The sequence below is a fragment of the Chlorocebus sabaeus genome, chromosome 28 (genome assembly GCF_047675955.1).
Source record: "Chlorocebus sabaeus isolate Y175 chromosome 28, mChlSab1.0.hap1, whole genome shotgun sequence".
Lineage (NCBI taxonomy): Eukaryota > Metazoa > Chordata > Mammalia > Primates > Cercopithecidae > Chlorocebus > Chlorocebus sabaeus.
This window is the reverse complement of record NC_132931.1, coordinates 16,514,119-16,539,293: the sequence shown is the minus strand read 5'-3', so window position 1 is coordinate 16,539,293 and position 25,175 is coordinate 16,514,119. Positions and strand designations below refer to the sequence as shown.

The 25,175-nt window shown below is 47.3% G+C and overlaps 1 protein-coding gene and 1 non-coding gene across 5 annotated transcripts in view; both read left to right on the top strand.

The window, feature by feature from the left end:
• Positions 1 to 3,641: 3,641 nt before the first annotated feature.
• On the top strand, positions 3,642 to 3,743 carry LOC119622714 (U6 spliceosomal RNA). The gene has a single exon (XR_005239294.1). It is a non-coding gene; the product is annotated as a U6 spliceosomal RNA (small nuclear RNA).
• Positions 3,744 to 16,525: 12,782 nt separating this feature from the next.
• WIPI2 (WD repeat domain, phosphoinositide interacting 2) overlaps positions 16,526 to 25,175 on the top strand; it is a 44,166-nt gene continuing 35,516 nt past the window's right edge. For 2 of the 4 annotated variants that reach the window (XM_008018789.3, XM_008018787.3), the window contains exons 1-2: positions 16,563 to 16,819; positions 19,434 to 19,487. In XM_008018789.3, coding sequence (XP_008016980.1) covers positions 16,746 to 16,819; positions 19,434 to 19,487 — 128 coding nt within the window. In that variant the 5' untranslated portion in view covers positions 16,563 to 16,745. Of the gene's footprint in view, positions 16,820 to 19,433; positions 19,488 to 25,175 lie in introns of all 4 variants that reach the window. The other 2 variants (XM_008018791.3, XM_008018790.3) reach the window with 2 other exon arrangements.

The window sequence follows — 25,175 nt, the reverse complement described above, 5'->3', positions numbered from 1 at the left end:
ACTCCGTTTAAAAAAAAAAAAAAAAAAAAAAAAGAGTTTGAGATCAATCTGGCCAACATGGTGAAACCTCGTCTCTACTAAAAATAGAAAAATTAGCTGGGAGTGGTGGCACGTGCCTGTAGTCCCAGCTACTCGGGAAGCTTAGGCAGGAGAATCACTTGACCCTGGGAGGTGGAGGTTGCAGTGAGCCAAGATCGTGTCACTGCACTACAGCCTGGGCGACAGCGCAAGATTCTGTCTCCAAAAAAAAAAAAAAGAGAGAGAGAGAGAAACAGAGAAAGAGAGAGCCAAGAATATCTCCACTGGGATCATACACAAATTTGGGGGGTGGTCAGGAATTCTATGCACCTGTGCTTGGTGGCACCCACTCGAAGCAATCAGTAGACCCAAAATATTCCCCACACGCACCCAGACCCATCGTCACAGGCACTAGGGGCTTAGCATAAGCTGTGACCAGCACGGAACAAGCGATTAGCCGCTCTGGCACAGCGATGACTCTGAGGAAGCCAGGCTTAAAGATGATGTCACAGCCATCCCCGGCCATCCGGAAGGCTGCCTGCCCAAGGCTGCGCCTTCTCGGGAAAGATCACAGGGGGAATGCCAAGCTACCAGTCCCAGGCTGACCCCGGGGCAAAAGGGGAAATGCTCTGAATGGTGATAGCAGCTTCCAAGCCACACACACATCCAATGGGAAAGGGCAAAAATCTAACTGGCCAAGGGGATTAAGCATAACTTTTTTTTGAGAGAGAGAGAGAGACAAAGTCTCACTCTGTCACTCAGGCTGCTGGAGTGCAGTGACATGATCATGGCTCACTGCAGCCTCGAACTCCTGGGCCCAAGCAATCCTCCCACCTCAGTCTTCTAAGCAGCTGGGACTACAGGCATGCACCACCATGACTGGCTAATTTGTTTTATTTTTTTTTAGAGATGGGGTCTTGCTATGTTGCCCAGGCCGGTCTTGAATTCCTGGGCTTGAGTGATCCTCCTGCCTCGGCCTCCCAAAGTGCTGGGATTACAGGCATGAGCCACCGTGCCTGGCCAAGCACAATCTTTAACCATTAAGTGGTTTATGCTGACCCAGGGGCAACCCCTAGGTAGCCAAGTTAAAAGGTTAAAAACAGGAAGAAAAAATCTGAGCAGGGACATCTGAGTCTGCATAGTGTGAGATGAGGATCGTGGTGGTGAAACTTGTTCAGCCCAGTCACAAAGTAATACGTCACCAAACAAACAACAATAACCACAACCCCTGCCTGGAGTTGGGGGAATCAAGTGTCAGAGTTGCTAAAATATATTATCTAAAACGTCCAGCGATTCGCCGGGCATGGTGGCTCATGACTGTAATCCCAGCACTTTGGGAGGCCGAGGTGAGTGGATCACTTGAGGTCAGGAGTTCAAGGACAGCCTGGGCAACATGGCGAAACCCTGTCTCTACTAAAAACACAAAACAATTAGCCGGGAATGGTGGTGTGAACCTATAGTCCCAGCCTCAGGAAGCTGAGGCATGAGAATGGCTTGAACCCAGGAGGTGGAGGTTGCAGTGAGCTGAGATTACACCACTGCACTCCAGCCTGGGGACAGAGAGAGACTCCATCTCAAACAAATAAACAAACTGTAAGACTTGTATATTGAAAACCACAAAATATCATTGAAAGAAATGAAAGACCTAAATAAACAGGAACACATCCCATATTCATGGATCAAAAGACTTAATATTGTGGGTTTTGCTTTTGTTTTTAGAGATGAAGATCTTGCTATGGTGCCCAGGATGGACTTGAGCATCTGAGCTCAAATGATCCTTCTATTTCAGCCTCCAAAGTACCTGGCACTACAGGCATGTGCCACCATGCCCAGGACTTAATATTGTTAAGATACCAATTCTCTCAAAAATTACCTACAGGGTCAACACAATTCCTATCAAAATTCTGACTGTAGTTTTGCAGAAACTGGCAAGCTGGTCCTAAAATTCCTATGAAAATTAAGAAACCTGGCCGGGCGCGGTGGCTCAAACCTGTAATCCCAGCACTTTGGGAGGCCGAGACGGGTGGATCACGAGGTCAGGAGATTGAAACCATCCTGGCTAACACGGTGAAACCCCGTCTCTACTAAAAAATACAAAAAACTAGCTGGGCGAGGTGGCGGGCGCCTGTAGTCCCAGTTACACGGGAGGCTGAGGCAGGAGAATGGCATAAACCTGGGAGGCGGAGCTTGCAGTGAGCTGAGACCCGGCCACTGCACTCCAGCCCTGGCGACAGAGCAAGACTCTGTCTCAAAAAAAAAAAAAAAAAGAAAAGAAAATTAAGAAACCTGGAATAGCTAAAACAACCTGGAAAACAGACGTATCTGGTTAGAAGTCTCACACTTCCCAGTTTTTTTTTTTGTTTGTTTGTTTTTTGAGATGGAGTCTTGCTCTGTCGCCCAGGCTGGAGTGCAGTGGCCGGGTCTCAGCTCACTGCAAGCTCCGCCTCCCTGGTTCACGCCATTCTCCTGCCTCAGCCTCCCGAGTAGCTGGGACTACAGGTGCCCGCCACCACACCTGGCTAGTTTTTTGTATTTTTTAGTAGAGACGGGGTTTCACCATGTTCGCCAGGATGGTCTCGATCTCCTGACCTCGTGATCCCCCCGCCTCGGCCTCCCAAAGTGCTGGGATTACAGGTTTGAGCCACCACGCCTGGCCCACACTTCCCAGTTTTAAAACTTACTACAAAGCTACAGTAATCAAGACAGTGTAGTACTGGCATAAGGATAGACATTAGATCAATAGAATAGAATTAAGAGTCCAGAAGCAAGCCCTTATGTTTTGGACAAGTGTTTCAGTTTGAGGGGGAAAGAATTGCCTTTGCAAACAAGTGGTGCTGGGAAAACCGGATCGTGACCATTTTTTCTGATAGTAACTCAGCTGTTAATTTTATTGACAGGCCCTTGTATGTCATGAATTACCCTTTTCTTGCTGTTTTCATGATTCTCTTTGACTTTCAACAGTTTGACTATAATGTGCCTAGTTGTTCATCATTTTTTAGTTTATCATACTTGGAGTTCATCAAACTTTTTGAACATTTAGATTAATGCTTTTAAAATCAAATTCAGGAAGTTTTCACCCTCTATTTCTTCTAATATTCTTTTTCCCCCTCTTCTCAATCCTGTCCTTCTGGGACTCCCATTATGCATATACAGATATTCCTCAACTTACAACAGAATTATGTCTTGATAAACCTACTTTAAGTTGAAAATATCGTAAGTCAAAACGCATTCAAAACACCTGGCCTGGCAAACATCATCGTCTATGGCTGGGCGCAGTGAATCACGCCTATAATCCCCACACTTGGAAAGGCTAAGATAGGAGGATCACTTGAGCCCAGGAGTTTGAGATCAACCTGGGCAACATAGGAAGACTCTGTCTCTACAAAAGAAAAACAAAATTAAATTAAACAATATGGCACTTCTGGAAATCAAATTCCTCTCTCCCCACTTCCTGGGGTTTGCTGTTGTCATTGTTGCTTGTTGTTGCTGTTGTTTGTTTAGTGACTTTTCTGGACTTAACTCTGTAAAATCTGTGTTCTTTGTTCTGTGCAACCACTGAAGACTTTGCTTAGTCATCTCAGTGGCCAGCTAATAACTGGACAGAAATATTCCTAGATGTCTACTGGCTTCAGCAGCACATATACTAAAATTAAAATGATACAGAGAAGATTATCTAACCCTCATGCAAGGATTACACGCAAATTCATGAATTGTTCCGTATTTTTTTAAAAAAAATTAAAACTAAAAAGAGATCTTTTTAAATGCTTTAGACCCTTAAGTTTCCCAGCATTTGCTGAGGAACTCTGTGTGTGTTGAGGCATGTTTTCAATACTCCAGCAAGCAACTTACAACTCTACCTTAGCCTTCATTTCCTCTTGTGTAGACACTCAAGGTCAGTCAGAGGTGAGAGTTTAGGACCTTCTCAAGTCTTCCTGGGCGTGCGCACAGTCCTCTGCATACACGTAGCCCACCAGATTCTCAGAAACACAGCAGGGTTTTTAAAAAAAATATCTTACTGACATCTCTTTTCCCAGTTATTCCTTTTAAAAATTTTTGGTCAGTTTCTTTTTAGCCCCAACGAGTTATGTTGTGGGAAATAGAGGATTAGGGAGAAAAAGAGAATATACATATCTTACTAAATGCAAGCATTGGCAAACATAGTCATAATTAATGGTTCAGAGAAGGAGAGACAGTGAAGGAATTTTTTTCTTTTCACCTTTGCTCAAGAGGCAGGTGTCTGGAGCCCATTCCTTTGGCTTCGACTTTTCAGACGGCGTTATCTTGTAACTGTCCTTGAAGTTGAAGTGAGTTGGCTAAGCAGAGGAAAACTTGTTCGTCTTTTCTTTTTAACCCTTGCCTTGCCACAGTTACATGGCATCAGGTAGTTGAAATGTTAAACAATTGCCACTGATTGTTTTGGACAAATGCCTTGGCCACAGGGCTATTTGCAGAGATACTGGCAAACTCTTGAATCAAATAAAGACAAGCTTTGAGAATAGCATTTTTCAGCAAACTGCCAGACAAGTCAAATAGTGACAGTTTTCTGGGGATGGGGCTTTTAGGGAACTCCAAGCCCAGCCTGCCTCTTCCAGTGGCTGGCAAGATGCTTGTTTTCACAGCTACCATGGTTAAAAGCAGGCATATTTTCATGGATCTGGGAGACAGGGATGCTTTTAGAGCAAATTAAAATGCCACAAAATCAGTGTTTATACTGAGATTCAGCCCTCTTACTTGAACACATCCTCTTCAAATTGTTGCAAGCCTTTAGATAATTTCCAGGTCAGAAGAAGTTGATTTTGACCATTTTTGTCAGCGTTTTCTTTGTTTTTATGGAGGAGTGGGTTTTTGGAGATTCTTGCTCCACTATTCTGGAAGCATTTCCTTTTATCCATTCAATCTTTTTTTTCATTGCCATACTTAAATTTTTTTTTTAATTTTATTCTCAACTGACCATGTGTGTATGTATGGTATACAATATGATGTTATGGCTTATGAATACAATGTGGAATAATTAAATCAAGCTAATTAATACATCCATCACCTCAAATACTTATATTTTTTGGTGGCGAGAACGTTTAAAATTTCTTTTCTTTTTTTTTTTTTTTTTGAGACGGAGTCTCGCTCTGTCGCCCAGGCTGGAGTGCAGTGGCCGATCTCAGCTCACTGCAAGCTCCGCCTCCCGGGTTTACGCCATTCTCCTGCCTCAGCCTCCCGAGTAGCTGGGACTACAGGCGCCCGCCACCGCGCCTGGCTAGTTTTTTGTATTTTTTAGTAGAGACGGGGTTTCACCGTGTTAGCCAGGATGGTCTCGATCTCCTGACCTCGTGATCCGCCCGTCTCGGCCTCCCAAAGTGCTAGGATTACAGGCTTGAGCCACCGTGCCCGGCCTAAAATTTATTTTCTTAACAATTTTTTTTGTTTTAAAGACAGGGTCTCACTCTGTCACCTAGGCTGGAGTGCAGTGGTATGATCACGGCTCACTGCAGTCTCAACCTCCCAGGATTAAGACATTTTCCCACCTCAGCCTCTCAAGTAACTGGGACTAGAGCTGTGTACCACCATGGCTGGCTAATTTTCAAAATTATTTTGTTGAGATGGAGTCCCACTATATTGCCAAGGCTGGTCTCTAACTGCAGAACTCAAGTGATCCTCCCACCTCGGCCTTCCAAAGTGATGGGATTACAGGCGTGAGCCACCACACCTGACCTCTTAACAGTTTTGAAATGTGCTATGCGCTGTTGTTAATTACATTCACCAGGCTGTGCAATAGTTCCCAAAAAAGTATTCCTCCTAACTGAGACTTTGTACTTTTTTTGTTTTTGTTTTTTGTTTTTTCTTTTTTTTTTTTTTGAGACGGAGTCTAGCTCTGTCACCCAGGCCGGAGTGCAGTGGTGAGATCTCGGCTCACTGCAAGCTCCGCCACCCGGGTTCACGCCATTCTCCTGCCTCAGCCTCCCGAGTAGCTGGGACTACAGGCATCTGCCACCACGCCCCACTAATTTTTTGTATTTTTAGTAGAGATGGGGTTTCACTGTGTTAGCCAAGATGGTCTCGATCTCCTGACCTCGTGATCTGCCTGCCTCAGCCTCCCAAAGTGCTGGGATTACAGGCGTGAGCCACTGCGCCCGATCTGATTTTGTACCTTTTGACCATCATTACCACATTTCCTCCAACCCTCATCCTATCTTTTTTTTTTTTTTTTTTTTTTTTTGAGATGGAGTCTCGCTCTGTCACCCAGGCTGGAGCGCAGTGGTGCAATCTCGGCTCACTGCAAGTGAGGAAAGAGAGAGACCCTCTCATATTGTTTTATATTGTTTTACACTCAGTACCTGTTTTAAGAAAAAACAATGAAGTAAAACCAAAGACAGGCAGCCTGGCACCAGGCCCAGAACCAGGCCTGGGTCTGCCTGGCCTAAACCCAATAGTTAAAAATCAACTCCTGACTTAGAAACCGATGTCCCTGACATTGTATAGCAGAACAATGTGAAACTCCCTGACCTGTTCTGTTTCTCTCTGACTACCAGTGCATGAAACCCCTGTCACGTATCCCCTAGATTGCTTAATCAATCACACCCCTTTCTGGCTCAAGCCTGTAATCCCAGCACTTTGGGAGGCCGAGACGGGTGGATCACGAGGTCAGGAGATCGAGACCATCCTGGCTAACACGGTGAAACCCCGTCTCTACTAAAAAATACAAAAAACTAGCCGGGCGAGGTGGCGGGCGCCTGTAGTCCCAGCTACTCGGGAGGCTGAGGCAGGAGAATGGCGTGAACCCGGGAGGCGGAGCTTGCAGTGAGCTGAGATCCGGCCACTGCACTCCAGCCTGGGCGACAGAGCGAGACTCCGTCTCAAAAAAAAAAAAAAAAAAAAATCACACCCCTTTCATATGAAATCTTTAGTGTTGTGACGCCCTTAAAAGGGACAGAAATTGTGCATTCGGGGAGCTCGGATTTTAAGGCAGTAGCTTGCCGATGCTCCCAGCTGAATAAAGCCCTTCCTTCTGCAACTCGGTGTCTGAGAGGTTTTGTCTACGGCTTATCCTGCTACACAAGCTCCGCCTCCCGGGTTCACGCCATTCTCCTGCCTCAGCCTCTCGAGGAGCTGGGGCTACAGGCGCCCACCACCATGCCCGGCTAATTTTTTGGCATTTCAGTAGAGACAGGGTTTCATCGTATTAGCCAAGATGGTCTCGATCTCCTGACCTCGAGATCCGCCCACCTTGGCCTCCCAAAGTGCTGAGATTACAGGCGTGATCCACTGCGCCCTGCTGTTTTTTTTTTTTTTTTGAGATGTAGTGTCACTCTGTTGCCCAGGCTGGAATGCAATGGCATGATCTCAGCTCACTGCAATCTCTGTCTCCCAAGTTCAAGCAATTCTACTGCCTCAGCCTCCCAAGTAGCTGGGATTACAGGCGCAAGCCACCACGCCCAGCTATTTTTTTGTATTTTTAGTAGAGACAGGGTTTTGCCATGTTGGCCAGGCTGGTTTTGAACACCTGACCTCAAGTGATCCACCCACCTCAGCCTCCCAAAGTGCTGGGATTACAGCCATCAGCCACTGTGCCTGGCTCCCCATTCTATCTTAATAGCATTCTTAGGAAGTGAGATATTCAAGCCCTTCTGTCTTTGTTTTTGTTTGAGATGGAGTCTTGCTCTGTCGCCCAGGCTAGAGTGCAGTGGTGTGATCTCAGCTCACAGCAACCTCCGCCTCCCGGGTTCAAGTAATTCTCCTGCCTCAGCGTCCTAAGTAGCTGGGATTACAGGCGTTAGTCCCCAAGCCCAGCTAATTTTTGTATTTTTCGTAGAGATGGGATTTCACCATGTTAGTCTTGAACTCCTGACCTCAGGTGATCCACCCACTTTGGCCTCCCAAAGTGCTGGGATTACAGGCATGAACCACCATGCCCGGCGGTAGTCCTTCTTTTTAAAGAAACAGATGCTCAGCGAGGTTAGGTGACTAATGTAAATTCGTATACCCCTGGAGAACCGAGCCAGGGTTTGAACCCCAATACACCTGTCTGAGATGAGTGTTCTGCATGTCCAGTCCCTCCCCCACTCATGTACCCTTTCACTCCAGTCCTTAGTTCCCTCCTCCACACCGGCTGTTTATCCCACAAGTTTATTTAGGCGCTGGTCTGTGGGAGGATCACTCAGCTCCAAAGCTTGCACGTAAGGAGACTCCACGCACCTGCAGATGAGGGTTCTGCTCTCACATTGAAAGCAGAAAGTCTCTTCTCTCTGAGCTAGGCATTGGGCCGGTCACCTGGAGGAATCCCAAAGTGATGATAGAAGCCCTTGAGCATGCTTCCTGCTCTCCATGCCATCAGGAATGTCAGCTGATGTTGTCTCCAGGTGAGCCGAGACATGCAGGTGCATTCCTGAGTCACACGCAGGTCACGTCCCTGGCAGAAACCCAGCCTGCTCTCCAATAGCACCCTCCTGGCAGTTTCGCCAATACCACGCAGATGATAGAGCAATGAAGCAAAAGCTGGACGAGTGAGCAGCGGCTCTCAGCTCCAGCCCATCCTGTCCACCAGGAAAGGAGGCCCAGGGTTTAGTTCTTGAGGTGAAACCAGCACAATTGTCCCCATGGAACTGATATTTATGGTTTCTTTGAATAAACGTAGAAATTGATCTTCCCAGTTTTTTTTTTTTTTTTTTAGACAGACTCTCACCCTGTCGCCCAGGCTGGAGTGCAGTGGTGCAGTCTCAGCTCACTGCAAGCTCTGCCTCCCGGGTTCAAGCAATTCTCCTGCCTCCGCCTCCTGAGTAGCTGGGATGACAGGCGCCCTCCACTATGCCCAGCTAAGTTTTGCATTTTTAGTAGGGATGGGGTTTCACCATGTTGTCCAGGCTGGTATCGAACTCCTGACCTCAGGTGATCCACCTGCCTCTGCCTCCCAAAGTGCTGGGATTACAGGCGTGAGCCACCGCGCCCGGCCATTCACATCTCTTTTGACTGATAACTTTACACTAAGGTGAAGAAATTTTGACAATGGGCTCATGCCTTTGCGATTCACCATGTACCCTATCACCTAGATGGACGGTAGAGTGGCCTACAGAAGGCTACTGAAGCAAGCCTATGAAAGTAAGTTGTGGGCCGGGCACGGTGGCTCAAGCCTGTAATCCCAGCACTTTGGGAGGCCGAGACGGGCGGATCACGAGGTCAGGAGATGGAGACCATCCTGGCTAACACGGTGAAACCCCGTCTCTACTAAAAAAATACAAAAAACTAGCCAGGCGAGGTGTTGGGCGCCTGTAGTTCCAGCTACTCGGGAGGCTGAGGCAGGAGAACGGCATAAACCCAGGAGGCGGAGCTTGCAGTGAGCTGAGATCCGGCCACTGCACTCCAGCCCGGGCGACAGAGCGAAACTCCGTCTCAAAAAAACAAACAAAAACACCAAAACTCCAGTGAGCCCCAAGTTGTGTAGCTGAAAACAAAGGTTCCTTAAGTGAGTTATTAGATGTTACCTGCAAGGGGGCCGGGCGCGGTGGCTCACACCTGTAATCCCAGCACTTTGGGAGGCCCAGGCGGGTGGATTACGGGGTAAAGAGATCGAGACCATCCTGGCTAACACGGTGAAATCCCGTCCCTACTAAAAATACAAAAAATTAGCCAGGCATGGTGGCGGGCACCTGTAGTCCCAGCTACTTGGGAGACTGAGGCAGGAGAATGGCGTGAACCCGGGAGGTGGAGCTTGCAGTGAGCCTAGATGGTGTCACTGCACTCCAGCCTGGGTGACAGAGTGAGACTCTGTCTCAAAAAAATAAATAAATAAAAATAAATAAATAAAATAAAATATATGCAAGGAAACATTATTTTCACTGGAGTTTGAGACCCTAATACACAAGGAATTCCCTTTTTTTTTTTTTTTTTTTTTTTTTGAGACGGAGTTTCGCTCTCGTTGCCCAGGCTAGAGTTCAATGGTGTGATCTGGGCTCACCGCAATGTCTGCCTCCTGGGTTCAAGCGATTCTTCTGCCTCAGCCTCCTGAGTAGCTGGGATTACAGGTAGGCGCCACGACGAAGCCTGGCTAATTTTGTATTTTTAGTAGAGACGGGGTTTCTCCGTGTTGGTCAGGCTGGTCTCGAACTCCTGACCTCAAGTGATCCACACCCCTCAACCTCCCCAAAGTGCTGGGATTACAGGCGTAGGCCACTGCATTTAGGCCATGGAATTCCCTGTTTTATCCCAGTGAACAGAGTTGTGGTTCTGGTCCATTGGAAACTGAGTCTACTTCGTGATCATTTTTGGATCTTCATTCACTGAACCAATAGAGAGAGGAGTTACTATTCCAGCTGGGATGGTAGATTGTTATGAACAAGGGAAAGCTGGGTTGCAGCTCAGAATGAGATCGAGGAGAACTATGTCTAGAATCGCGAGGATCCACTCAGGCACCTCTTTATATATCTTCATTCACTAATAACCACGGCGGGTGAGGGATGACTATACAGTGGTAAGTTAAAAAAGGCAGACTTTTTTTTTTTTTTTTTTTTTTTTTTTTTGAGACGCAGTCTCGCTCTGTCGCCCAGGCTGGAGTGCAGTGGTGCGATCTCGGCTCACCACAATCTCCACCTCCTGGGTTCAAGCGATTCTCCTACCTCAGCCTCCCAAGGAACTGGGACCACAGGTGCGTGCCATCACGCCCAGCTAATTTTTTGTATTTTTAGTAGAGACAGGGTTTCACCCTGTTAACCAGGATGGTCTCGATCTCCTGTCCTCGTGATCCGCCTTCATCAGCCCCCCAAAGTGCTGGGATTACAGGCATGAGCCACCACGCCCGGCCTGGCTGACTTTTTTCACTCAGTATTATGTCAGTGCGATTCATCCAGGTCATGTATGTCCTTCCCATTGCTGTATTCTTTTGGATGAATAGACCATAATCTATTTACTTATTCCACTTGAGGTGGATGTTCGGTTATTTCTGGTTTTGAATTATTATGAATACAGTAGCTATGAACATTCTTATTTATGTCTTTTGGTGAAAATATGCACTAATTCTACCATATATGCACCTAGAAATGCATATACAGTGCATTTGGCTGAGTCATAAGGTATATATATGTTTAATTTTAGTAGATAGGCCATGCGCAGTGGTCTGAGGTTAGGAATTCGAGACCAGCCTGGCCAACAAGGTGAAACGCCGTCTCTACTAAAAATACCAAAATTAGCTGGGCATGGTGGTGGATGCCTATAATCCCAGCTACTCAGGCAGCTGAGACAGGAGAATCGCTGGAACCTGGGAGGTGGAGGCTGAGGTTGCAGTGAGCCGAGATCATGCCACTGCACCCCAGCCTGGGCGACAAGAGCAAAACTCTATTAAAAAAAAAAAAAAAAAAAAAAACCCTTTAGTAGATAGTGCCCAAGTTTTCCAAAGCAGTTGAAACAATTTAGACTTTCATCTTGCAGTGAGCGGAGATCACGTCACTGCACTCCAGCCTGGGCAAGAGCGAGACGCCGTGTCAAATAAATAAATAAATAAATAGACTTTCATCCCCAGTATATGAGAGTTCCAATTGCACTCTATGGTCATCCATACTCGGGATTGTCAGTTGCTTTAATTTTAGCCAATTTGGTGGATGCTTAGTAATATCTCATTTGCTATTAATTTGCATTTTCTTTTTCTTTCTTTCTTTTTTTTTTTGAGATGGATTCTCGCTCTATCACCCAAGCTGGAGTCAGTGGCACCATCACAGCTAACTATAACCTCCACCTCCCAGGTTCAAGCAATTCTCCTGCCTCAGCCTCCCGAGTAGCTAGGACTACAGGTGCCCACCACCACACCCGGCTAATTTTTGCATTTTTAGAAGAGACGGGGTTTCACCGTGTTGGCCAGGATGGTCTCGAACTCCTGACCTCAGGTGATCCACCCACCTCGGTCTCCCAAAGTGCTGGGATTATAAGTGTGAGCCACCACACCCAGGCTTAATTTGCATCTTCTTAATGAGTATTAATGATCACCACCTTTTCAGATGCTCATTAACCATTCTGATATCCTCTTTTGTGAGGTGCCTGTGTTCAAGTATTCTACCTAGTTAAAAAAAAAAAAAGAGAGAGAGAGCTGTCTATATGTTTCCTATTGATGTGCAGAAGTTCTGGGTGTAATTCCTTTGTCAAAAATATATATTGCAGGCTGGGCGTGGTGGCTCACGCCTGTAATCCCAGCACTTTGGGAGGCCAAGGCGGGCAGATCATGAGATTAGGAGATCGAGACCATCCTGACCAACATGGTGAAACTGTGTCTCTACTAAAATACAAAAAATTAGCCTGGTGTGGTGGCGCATGCCTGTAGTCCCAGCTACCAGGGAGGCTGAGGCAGGGGAATTGCTTGAACCCGGGAGGTAGAGGTTGCAGTGAGCCGAGATTGTGCCACTGCACTCCAGCCTGGTGACAAAGCAAGACTCCGTCTCAAAAAAAAAAAAAAAAAAAAAAAAAAAAAAATATATATATATATATATATATATATGACAAATACATGTGTCCCTAAGGCTTGCCTTTTCTTCCTCTCTTAATGGTCTCTTGAAAACAGCCCATTCTTCTCAATGTTGATGAAGGCCAATCTCTCATTTTGTGATTACTATTACTTTTTTTTTTTTTTTTTGAGACAGAGTCTCACTCTGTCATCCAGGCTGGAGTGCAGTGGCGCGATCTCAGCTCACTACAACCTTCACCTCCTGGGTTCATGCCATTCTCCTGCCTCAGCCTCTCGAGTAGTTGGGACCACAGGCGCCTGCCACCACGCCCGGCTAATGTTTTGTATTTTTAGCAGAGACGGGGTTTCATGGTGTCAGCCAGGATGGTCTTGATCTCCTGACCTCGTGATCCGCCCACCTCTGCCTCCCAGCGTGCTGGGATTATAGGGATGACCCACGGCGCCGGGCCTGTGGTTACTACTTTTTAAAGAACTTGTTTTGGTTTGAGACAGGATCTTGCTCTGTCACCCAGGCTGGAGTGTAGTGGCGTGGTCATAGCTCACTGCGGGCTTAAACTCCCAGGCTCAAGCCATCCTCCTGCCTTAGCCTCTGAAGGAGCTGGGACTACACGCACACACCACCACACCCGGCTAATTTTTGTGTTTTTGTACAGACCAGGTCTCCCCACGTTGCCTAGTCTGGTTTCAAACTCCTGGGCTCAAGCAATCTGCTTGCCTCAGCCTCCCAAACTGTTGGGATTAAAGGCATGAGCCAACACACCCACCTTAAAGTACCTGTTTAGACCACTTTGTTTGTCCCAAAATCGTGAAGGCATTCTCTTGTTTCCTTCTAGAAATTCTATTGTTTTTACCTCTCACATCTGGGACTATAATCCATCTCAAATTAATTTTTGAATGTGGTGTGAGGTAGGGGTATTTATTCCCTTTATTGAAAAGACCATCCTTTCCTCAATGATTTCCAATGCATTCTTTTTTTTTTTTTTTTTTTGAGACGGAGTCTCGCTCTATCTCCCAGGCTGGAGTGCAGTGGCCGGATCTCAGCTCACTGCAAGCTCCGCCTCCCGGGTTTACGCCATTCTCCTGCCTCAGCCTCCCGAGTAGCTGGGACTACAGGCACCCGCCACCTCGCCCGGCTAATTTTTTTGTATTTTTAGTAGAGACGGGGTTTCACCGTGTTTGCCAGGATGGTCTCGATCTCCTGACCTCGTGATCCGCCCGTCTCGGCCTCCCAAAGTGCTGGGATTACAGGCTTGAGCCACCGCACCCGGCCTCCAATGCATTCTTGACCCTATAATTAGAGTTAACTTCCGTAAGCACTCATTAGATCGTTGCATTTTCCTACCTGTCTTCAGCGGCAGACCATTGCTCTTATGGACAATAATCAGATAATGATCAGTTCCTTGCTTAACAATACCCAGCTTGATCTGGCCACCTGCTGTCTCTCCTGCCAAATCTCGCCTTGTGTCTGCCTTTCCACTCTGAATATAGAGTTCTTTGGACAGGTCACACCCTCATCCCCAAGCCCTTCCCATATACAGCGTTTTCATTCCCTTAGACTAGTTACTCAAACTTCAGGTCTCATCCCTTCCAGGAGCCTTCTCAATAGCACAGTCCCTGTCCCTTACATCTAGGTTGTGTGACTTACAGATATGCATTCACGGCCGGGCACGGTGGCTCATGCCTGTAATCCTAGCACTTTGGGAGGCCGAGGCACGCGGATCACCTGAGGTCGGGAGTTCGAGACCAGACTGACCAACATGGAGAAACTCCGTCTCTGCCAAAAATACAAAAATTAACTGGGCGTGGTAGGGTACGCTTATAATCCCAGCTACTCAGGAGCCTAAGGCAGGAGAATCACTTGAACTCGGAAGGTGGAGCTTGCGGTGAGCCAAGATTGTGCCATCGCACTGTAGCCTGGGCAACAAGAGTGAAACTCTATCTCAAAAAGAAAAAAAAAAGAACATATATGCGTACCTTGTACCCCCGTTTCTTTCTTTCTTTTTTTTTTTTTTTTTGAGACAGAGTCTCGCTCTGTCACCCAGGCTGGAGTGCAGTGGTATGATTCTCCCAGTGTGAACTCCCAGGTTCACACCATTTTCCTGCCTCAGCCTCCCTAGTAGCTGGGACTACTGGTGCCCACCACCACGCCCGGCTAATTTTTTGTGTTTTGTTTAGTAGAGATGGGGTTTCATGGTGTTGGCCAGAATGGTCTCAATCTGCACCTGCCTCGGCCTCCCAAAGTGCTGGGATTACAGGCGTAAGCCACCACGCCCGGCTGTACCCCCGTTTCTAATTACATTTTTTTATTTTATTTTTTGAGACGGAGTCTCACTCTGTTGCCCAGGCTGGAGTGCAGTGGTACAATCTCGGCTCACTGCAGCCCCCACCTCCTAGGTTCAAGCAATTCTTCCACCTCAGTCTCCTGAGTAGCTGGGATTACAGGGCTGCGCCACCACACCTGGCTAATTGTTACATTTTTCATACAGACAGGGTTTCACCATGTTGGGCAGGCTAGTCTCGAACTCACGAACTCTGGTGATCCACCTGCCTCAGCCTCCCAAAGTGCTGGGGTTACAGACGTGAGTCACCATGCCCAGCCTATTTTATTTTATTTTATTTTAGATGGAGTCTCACTCTTTCGTCCTTCTAGGCTGGAGTGCAGTGGTGCAGTCTTGGCTCACTGCAACCTCCACCTGTTGGGCTCAAGCAATTCTCCCACCTCAGCCTCCCTAGTAGCTGAGATTACAGGTGCCAACCACCACACTCAGCTAATTTCTGTATTTCTAGTAGATACGGGGTTTCACCATGTTGGCCAGGCTGGTCTGGAACTTCCGACCTCAGGTGATCCACCTGCCTTAGCCTTCCAAAGTGCTGGGATTACAGGTAAGAGCCATCGCACCCGGCCTTCTAATTATATTTAAATATCTCCCCATTATAACTTCTCTGAGGGAAAGGAGGAGGCCTATTTAGTTCACATGACAGGTGCATCCTAAATACTGTTGAATGAATGAATAAATTTAAGGGAAGATTCTGTCTCAGGAACCCAGACAGTATGGACCTCAGAGAAACAAGGACGTTTCCAGTCTCAGATCTAGTGCTTGGCAAATAATTATTTCTGAGCCTCAATTTTCAAATCTGTAAAATAAAGATGTACTATTCTCTACATAGGATTGTAATGGGCATCAAATAAGATAATGTGGCCAGGCACAGTGGCTCACATTTGTAATCCCAGGGCTTTGGTAGGCCAAGGTGGGAGCATCACTTGAGGCCAGGAATTCGAGACCAGCCTAGGCAACATAGTAAGACCCCCCCGCCCCTCCCCCTATCTCTACAAAAAATTTAAAAGTTATCAGGGTGTGGTGGCATGTGCTTGTGGTCCCAGCTACTTGGGAGGCTGAGGTGGGAGGCTCGCTTGAGCCTGTGAGTTTGAGGCTGCAGTGAGTTGTGATTGAGCCTCTGCACTCCAGGCTGGGCAACAGAGCGAGACCTTGTCTTTAAAAATAATAAAATGATAAGGTAATGCGCAGAAGCATTCAGCACAGTGATTGGCACATGGAGGGCCCATTGGGGTTTGTTTTTTTTTTTTTTTAGAGACAGCGTCTCGCTGTATCGCCCAGGTTGGATGGAGTGCAGTGGCACGAACTCGGCTCACTGCAATCTCCGCCTCCTGGGTTCAAGCGATTATCTTTCCTCAGCCTCCAGAGTAGCTGGGATTACAGGCGTGCACCACCAAGCCCGGCTAATTTTTCTTGCATTTTTAGTAGAGACGGGGTTTCACCATTTTGGCCAGGCTGCTCTCGAACTTCTGATCTTAGGTGATCCGCCCGCCTCGGCCTCCCGAAATGCTGGGATTACAGGCGTGAGCCACCGTGCCGGGCCATTGAGTATCATTAAGAGGAGGGTACGAAGAAAACACTCCCGCCCGCTCTGCCCATGCGCATGCGCGGCCGCGGCGCGCCCTCAGCCGGACCCCGCGGGCTCCGACGCGTCCCCACGCGTGCGTGATCCACCGGAACCCAAGCCTAGGCAGGAGGTGAGGGGGCGGGGCCTCCGCAGTGCGACTGCGCCGCGCGAGGCCGTGCGTCGCGGGGGCGGGGCCGCGCAGGCGCAGCGGGCGCCCCGGCTCCGGAGCATAAACAAGAGCGGGGACGTGATGAGGCGGCGGTTGATCCTAGGGCGGCGAGTGGCGGCGACCCAGGCGGCCAGCGGGGCCCGGCGCCGACCCTGAGTGCAGCCTGACCCGCCCTCGCGCGCGCGCCCTCCCCGGCCGGGCCCACTTGCCGCGCGCCCAGCCATGAACCTGGCGAGCCAGAGCGGGGAGGCCGGCGCCGGCCAGCTGCTCTTCGCCAACTTTAACCAGGACATCACGTAAGGCCGGGGTCGGGGGTCTGGGTCGGGGTGAGGCCACGGTCAGACCCGGGCTAGCGGGAGGGCCTCGCTGCCAAGCTCGGCGGGGTCGCAGGCTTGGCCTGCCTGCGGGCCAAGGCGGGCAGAGGCGTCCCCAGGGGCGGGCCCGGGGCGCGCAGGGAGGGGCGCCCTCCAGGAGGACCCTGGGCCCTGGCCTGGAGCTGCGGCCCCCGAGCGGGAGAGGTGGTGGAGAGGGGACCTGCTTTCACCATCTTGCGGGGAGGCCCCCTGGCTTCAGACCTCACTACTTCTCGCAAAGTTGGGGCCGAACTTTGGGGCTTGACTTGCCTTGGCCGCCTGTGGAGCGCTGGGAGTGGGTCGCTTCCTCTCCTCTCCTCTCTGCCCGCTTCTTGCTCAGCGTCTCCCACTCACTCTCCTTTGAATCAGGCCCTTCTCCTTGTCTCTTCATCGTCTTAAGGCCCCTTCTCTCTCTCTTGATTTTCTTTTCTTCGTTTCTCACTGTTTTTTTTTGTTTTTGTTTTTTGGAGTTTGTTTTGTTTTGAGACGGAGTCTTGCTCTGTTGCCCGGGCTGGAGTGCAGTGGTGCGATCACAGCTCACTGCAAGCTCCGTCTCCTGGGTTCAGGCGATTCTCCTGCCTCAGCCTCCCAAGTAGCTGAGACTACAGGCACGCGCCCCTGTGCCCAGCTAACTTTTTTGTATTTGTAGTAGAGACAGGGTTTCACCATGTTGGTCAGACTGGTCTGGAATTCCTGACCTCAAGTGATCCGCCCACCTCAGCCTCCCGAAGTGCTGGGATTGCAGGTGTGAGCCACCGTGCCCGGCCCTCACTGTTCTTTTTGGGAGGTAACTTTGATGTCTTCTTCAGCAAGTAACAAACTTAGCAATAACCTTGGCGTCTGACCTAGCTAGGGAGAAACCGAGCCAAGAGAGGCGTTACAGACCAGTGCCCCAGGAGTCTCAGAGCTCCACGGGGCGGGTCATCCTCTGGGCAAGAGAAGGCCTTAAGGCCAGCCCATGCAGCCCATGCATTCGGAACGCTGTTTGTCCACACTGATATGGGTTGGATGCTGCCTGGGAGGAGGGCTTGTGGGGATGGTTAATAGATGAGCGAGCTTTCTGGAGAGAGAAGGATGAGTTATGGGGTTGGCAGGGAGGACAGCCATCTTGGAAGTGAGTAACAGGAAGTGAGGAAAGAGGAGGAGGAGTGGGTCATTTGACATCTTACCAAGTCATTGGTTGAGTTGTTACTAGCTGAGTGGAATGAAGAAAGCAGAAAATGAGACTCTTTAGGAAATTAAAAGTGAACTGTAGAATGGCCAACACGCAGTGAGTGGTGTGAGTGGTGTACAGGAGGCGCTCAATAGCACCTCACCAAAGCTGTGAAGACAGTCGCGCAGTGGGACTGCACTGATAATCGAAAGGGGCAAATCACCTCATCCAACTAGAGATGAGGAAATCCTTCCGAAAGGCTCCAGGCTGGCCTGGGTCTTCGAATTGGTTAATAGTGGAGTGGGGGCAGGAGTAGAATCTAGCCTCCTGAGTTCTCTTCCAGTGTTCTTTCTGCTCTGCTATGCTGTTTTTTTTTTTTTCTATTTACAGAGTAGAATTCTGAAGACAGTGAATTTAGAAATAATAACAACGTATAAAGATTAAAACTCCCAAGTACTGTAGTGTTCTGTGTGACCAAAAGCCAGAACAACAAACAATTCAGACAACCTGTTGCAGTTGAAGTGGAATAGACTATCTTAATCCAGATAGGGAAAAGGACATCACAAACCAATTCTAATTTCGCTTTTAAGCCCAAGCCCACAGTATTTGGAGACTAGTAAGAAATGGTAGTAGTAAAGGAGTTTATGCCATGTATAAATCAGAGAGTTTCCAAAACATTGTCGGCCACTCTTTCAGTTTTTCACTAGTTATTTCTGTCAGAATGAAATCAAATATGGAAAAGCATTCTCTTTTGCTGTTACTTCAGCTGGACTGCCATGTTCCCTGTGTCACAGGAGAGTGTCACTCTGGCCTGAAATAGGACGTTTTCACACCCACTTCTCTATGCTCCCTAAAGTTATTACAGTTCAAGAAATTTCTGTTACTTTGAGATTTCATAACTTTGACTTGCCAGAGAGACCTTGATGTAGTGTAAACCTAAATTGGAATGAATAGTGAGCTAGGATTATACTAGAAGTTGACTGGGCTAAAATGACTGTAATTTGTTTTAAATCTACACTTGGAAGAAATAGAAGTTCCCGGAGAGAGCTTTTATGGCTTATACCTTTTCCTTCTTAATCTCCAGAATTTATTGAGGAGCACAATTTTTAGCAAGAGAAAGAACGTCCGTCTAGAACTCACATTTACTGTATTGAGTGAGAAACTTTGGAAGCCAGTTCACTTACTAGAATATATATATGTTATAGGATCATTTCCCTTTTTCTTGTCTTTTAAATTCTTTTTGTATTCTTACATATCAAACTATAACTGTCCTGCCTTTCTTCTTGTACTGGTAATATGATTTCCAATGTCGTACTTTTTCATGATTCTTGTCCTAAAAGTGTGCATACGTTTTATTTGTTTTTTACCATCTGTTTTTTGTTTTGTTTTGTTTTTTTTACCTAGAGAAGTGAAAAGGGCATCAAGAGCAGCTGGTCTTGGCCGTCGCGCTGTTGTCTGGTTAGTTCCAACCCTGGTTTCTAAAAGTATCACCTCGGAAGGCTTATGTTAGAGGACTTTTTGGCTTTTTGAAATTGAAGTGAACCAGTTAATAAGTGGCAGAGGATCACTTGAATCTGAAATGGAAATACCAAGGACTGCATTTTTCCAGTGGACACCACAGCTTGTGGGAAGTTAGTGATGTAGCAATGTCTGTTTTAAACGCCATGTCTAAAAGGGATGGAATGAAGAAAGGGACTTGACTTTCCAAGTCTTGTGTTTGTAGAATGGATGTTATGAAGTGTCTGGAGACAGTAGGAGAAACCTGTTGTGTTCTTCCACCATGTCTCTTCTAGGTTATGCTCATTGTCCTGGGAAGGTACTGCTCTGTTTTCTTGGTTCATCTGTAAATCAAGGGTTTTTGTTTTTGAGATGGAGTCTCGCTGTTGCACAGTTGGAAGTGCAGTGGCACCATTATAATGATCATAGCTCACTGCAACTTTGAATTCCTGGGCTCAAGCGGTCCTCCTGCCTCAGCCTCCCGAGAAACCGGGACTACAGGCATGAGCCCCACACCTGGCTAATTCTTTTTTTTTTTATAGTTTTTGTAGGCACAGGGTCTTGCTGTGTTGACCAGGCTGGTCTTGAACTCCTGGCCTCAAGCGATCTTCCTGCCTCGGCCTCCGAAGTATTAGGATTACAGGCATGAGCCATTGTTCCCGGCCTGAAGATGGTTTTTAAGATCCTTCCCCCTTAAAGTTTTAAGTCATTCTGCCTGCTTTGCAAAGGATATGTTTGAGGAGGGCAGAGGGTGACTCAGGAAGATATTGTCCAACAGCAGTGACCAGTGAGAAGGAGACTGACTCGCCGTCAGGACTTGTGTGACCCACAGGGCGTGCGTCCTGCAGCCAAGGGAGAACTTAGATGTCACCCAGTTTCTGGCTTGGGTTCCGAGTGAATGTGATAACATCGTGGTGAAGAAGCCAAGGAGGAGAGAGCTCTACTTGGGATACTGATGAGTTGGAAAGGCTGCAGGGATGTGGAGGTGGAGGATGTGAGGTGGAGCGGGGATAGGGGTGGGCTGTCCATAGCCCTAAAAGAGACAGCACCAGGGCCTACCAGGTCTGGGCTGGCAGCTACAGTTGAGGTTGCTTTTGGTTTACAGTGTCGGGCTGTATCCACCTAAGCTCGCAATCAAGTGTGGCTTCTCCGCAAAGAGGATGAAGAAGGAGAAGCTTTATGGACTGACAATTAGGGATGGGGGAGAAAAGGAAGAAAAGCAAAAAATCTGACTCACATCTTCATTTTTGAGTGGCAGTCACTGTCTTTTTGATGTTGAATGTTCAAGTTTCAATTCATTGACAGAGACTTTCAGTTAAAAATGATGGATCAAACATAAGCATTTATTTTGGTTCCATCCCCAGACCCTAATAAAATGTTAATCAGTAAAATGCCAAAAAATATATTTTCTAATTTTAAACATTTCTTAATTTTTTATTTTAGTAGAGACGGGGTTTCACTTTGTTGCCCCGACTGGTCTCAAACTCCTGGCTTCAAGTGATCTTCCTACCTGGGTAGCTGAGATTGCAGACACAAGCTACCACCCTTGGCCTCAAAAAGATATTTTAAAAGGCTTAAATTCATAGGATAGAAAGAATGAGAAAGGCGATATTAGCCAATTTGGAAGCTAGCGAGTGGTAAAGGAAGTGGGATCTAAAATTGCTAGTGAAGAAAGCAGAGAACCAACGTAGTTTAAACTGCAGAATCCCCGACAGGCTCAGGAATGGGCAGTCCAAGGCTCAGAGGCGGAGTTGTGCGGGTGTGAAATGAGGATGGGTTCAAGTGTGTTTAAAATGCAGTGACTCTGTCCTTTCCTGGCAAAGGACAGGCCTGGTCTCTGGGTTTGGGCACCAGGCACAGTTGAAGGTGGGGAATAGTGGCAAAATGGGGGATTGAACCAATACATATTTTTTTGGTTATGATTTGCTAATTTTCCCCTTTGTCAATGAAAGAGCCCACTGATGGGGACAGGCACAGTGACTCACGCCTGTAATCCCGGCACTTTGCAAGGCCAAGGTGGGAAGATCCCTTTAGTTCAGGAGTTAAAGACCAGGTTGGGCGACATGGGGAGACCTCGACTCTATACAAAACACAAAAATTAGCCAGGTGTGGTGGCACGCGCCTGTGGTCCCAGCTACTCAGGAGGCTGAGATGGGAGGATCCCTTGAGCCCAGGAGGTTGGGGCTGCAGTAAGGTGAGATCACACCACTGCGCTGCAGCCTGGGTGGCAGAGTGAGACCCTGTCTCAAAAAAAAAAAAAAAATTCCCACTCTGTTGACTTAACAATAAATAAATAAACACTTTTTGGCAATAAAACTGTATTAGGGAAAAATCTCATACTTACCTGTCGCCCTGCCTCTCCCGTTGATATGTCTGCTATTTTATGGTCAGGTCAATTTTGAAATTGTTTAAGGCAAAATCTCCAAAGAGTTGTAGAACTTGATTGTTGATGTTGAGACGAAAATATCAATCACATTTATATTTAATACCATTCTTTAAACATACTCATCTAGGCCGGGTGCGGTGGTCATGCCTGTAATCCCAGCACTTTGGAAAGCCAAGGCAGGTGGATCACGAGGTCAGGAGTTTGAGACCAGCCTGGCCAAGATGGTGAAACCCCGTCTCTACTAAAAATACAAAAATTAGCCAGGTGCGATGGTGGGTGCCTGTAATCCCAGCTGCTCAGGAGGCTGAGGCAGGAGAATCACTTGAACCAGGAGGCGGAGGTTGCAGTGAGTTGAGATAGCGCCACTGCACTCTAGCCTGGGCGACAGAGCAAGACTCCATCTCAAAAAAAAAAAAAAAAACTTTTGCCGGGCATGGTGGCTTACATCTGTAATCCCAGCACTTTGGGAGGCTGAGGCAGGTGGATCACCTGAGGTCAGGAGTTCGAGACCAGCCTGACCAACATAGTGAATCCCCATCTCTACTAAATACAAAAAATTAGCTGGGCATGGTGGTACATGCCTCTAATCCAAGCTACCTGGGAGGCTGAGGCAGGAGAATCGCTTGAACCCAGGAGGTGGAGGTTCCAGTGAGCCGAGATTGTGCCACTGCACTCCAGCCTGGGTGACAGAACGAAACTCCATCTAAAAAAAAAAAAAAAAAAAAAACCTTATCTTTACAATAAAGTGTCCTCATACTATGGTATATATACATCTCAAAAAATATTTGGAATATTTTTGTTTCCCTTTCTTAACTGACTGGAATGCACAGTTTTATAAACCATGGGGTTAAACTTCTAGCTGAGGTATTTAATATCCTACATCAGCTTCCAAATATCTGAACTAGATTGGCAGAGTCCAGTTTTAACAAATTCCGTGTGTAGGGAGCACAGCAGAGACCTGGGATGTCTAACCCAAGGATCAGGGACGAAGGCTCGTTAATTTTGCCCGTGGGAGAAGTCCCCCCGCCCCACAAGCTCATTTTATACATAATGCTAATAAGCTTGGTGATTTGCTTTCTAAGTCACCAAGAAGTTAGGAAGGACAGGGGCTGCTAATGATGGTAGGATGGTCACAAGGAAAAGTGATAACTGTCGGCAAAACGGGAGATAGAAAAATAGTTTTATAAACTCGGTGCTACAGGCCGGGCATGGTGGCTCATGCCTATAATCCCAGCACTTTGGGAGGCCAAGGCAGGTGGATCACCTGAGGTCAGGAGTTCAAGACCAGCTGGCCAACATGGTGAAACCCCATCTCTACTAAAAATATAAAAATTAGCCGAGCGTGGTGGCAGGTGCCTGTAATCCCAGCTACTTAGGAGACTGAGGCAGGAGAATTGACTGAACCCAGGAGGCAGAAGTTTCAGTGAGCGGAGATCGCGCCACTGCACTCCAGCCTGGGTGACAGAGCGAGACTCCATCTCAAAAAATAAAATAAAATAAACTCAGCACTACAGTCTGGCTGTTTGATACCAAACCCTCAACTCAAAAGAACTTGTCTTCCCTTGTTTTAAGGACGCAGGAAGGTATACAATTTAAGAACAATTTGTTTTTTAAATCAGAAATTGGGAGTGCGGGAGTCATGCTTAAAATAGCAACCCTTAGTTATCTGGAAAATATTTTCCTGAACACCAGTTTCCCAAAAGTTCTGGGTTGCTGAGATTTTGTTTTATTTTTAGCCTGGGGATATTACTGTATTCTTCTTGGTTCTTTTATTAATTTTCAAAATATTTACAGGTAATAATACCTAATCATTTCATTAATAAAACAATTGATACAACTAATTCAGTATAGTAAAGCAAAAAAATTTTGCGAGGAAAAATTATATAAGCTGGTAGAGTTTTGTTTCTGTTCTTTTTATACTTCTAAGATGAATCAGTGTGATTTCACAGATTAATACTGATTACAGTAACTCCCTTCCTGGAATACATTTCTTCTACATATATGTGAAAGAGTAGTTGTAAATCTCAAGTTTGTAATAAATGACATGATCATTAAAATAGCCCTGATCCTGTCTTGGGGTACATATACTCAGTGTGAAACATCCCCTTTCCCTGTTTCAGCCTTCTGTTTTACCTACTCATTTTCATGTTCTCCCAGATGTTAAAAGTGATCCTGGTATCTGATTCCTCCATACCCCAGTGCTTCCTGTTCTTTCGCTCATCTTTCTTTTGCTTGCTGGACTTGCTGCTTGTTTTGCTTTCTTTGGTCAGCTGGGTTCTGGAGAGGCACTTTTTTGATGAAGAAACCCCTTCTGTAGTGTCCCTGAGGCCCCTGCTGGGAGAGACTGCTGAACTGTGGGCTCCTTGAGCCTCCTTGCAGAAGCAGTGGTGTTGGGTGATGAATATGGAATCATAAACGCAAGGCCATCAAACCAGTCCTCTGCTTTTTCCTTGTAAGCCAACGATGGGGCCTTTGATTCCAGACTCTAAGGTAGCTTTTGAGTCTATTTCGTTTCCAACCCACTGCTCAGCCATGGCACAGTGTAGGGGATCGAGTCACGGGTGTTAAAGGCCTGCAGAAGCGCAGAGAGTTGCCTGCGTCCACCTCTATTGTAAATACCTTTGTTTAAAATTTAGAAAATTAGGCCGGGCGCGGTGGCTCACACCTGTAATCCCAGAACTTTGGGAGGCCAAGGCGGGCGGATCACGAGGTCAGGAGATTGAGACCATCCTGGCTAACATGGTGAAACCCCGTCTCTACTAAAAGTACAAAAAATTAGCAGGGCGTGGTGGCAGGTGCCTCTTGTCCCAGCTACTCGGGAGGCTGAGGCAGGAGAATAGCGTGAACCCGGGAGGCGGAGCTTGCAGTGAGCCGAGATCGCGCCACTGCACTCCTGCCTGGGTGACAGAGTGAGACTCTGTCTCAAAAAAAAAAATTTTTTAGAAAATTGGCTTACTTAACTTTTTTTATTTGTTTGTTTTGATGGAGTCTCGCTCTGTCACCCAGACTGGAGTGCAGTGGCGCGATCTCTACTCACTGCAGCCACCTCCTCCCAGGTTCAAGCAATTCTGCTGCCTCAGCCTCCCAAGTAGCTGGGATTACAGGTGCCTACCACCATGCCTGACTGATTTTTGTGTTTTTAGTAGAGACAGGGTTTTGCCATGCTGGCCAGGCTGGTCTCGAATTCCTGACCTCAAGTAGTCTGCCCCCTTGACCTCCCAAAGTGCTGGGATTACAGGCGTGAGCCACCGCACCTGACCAGC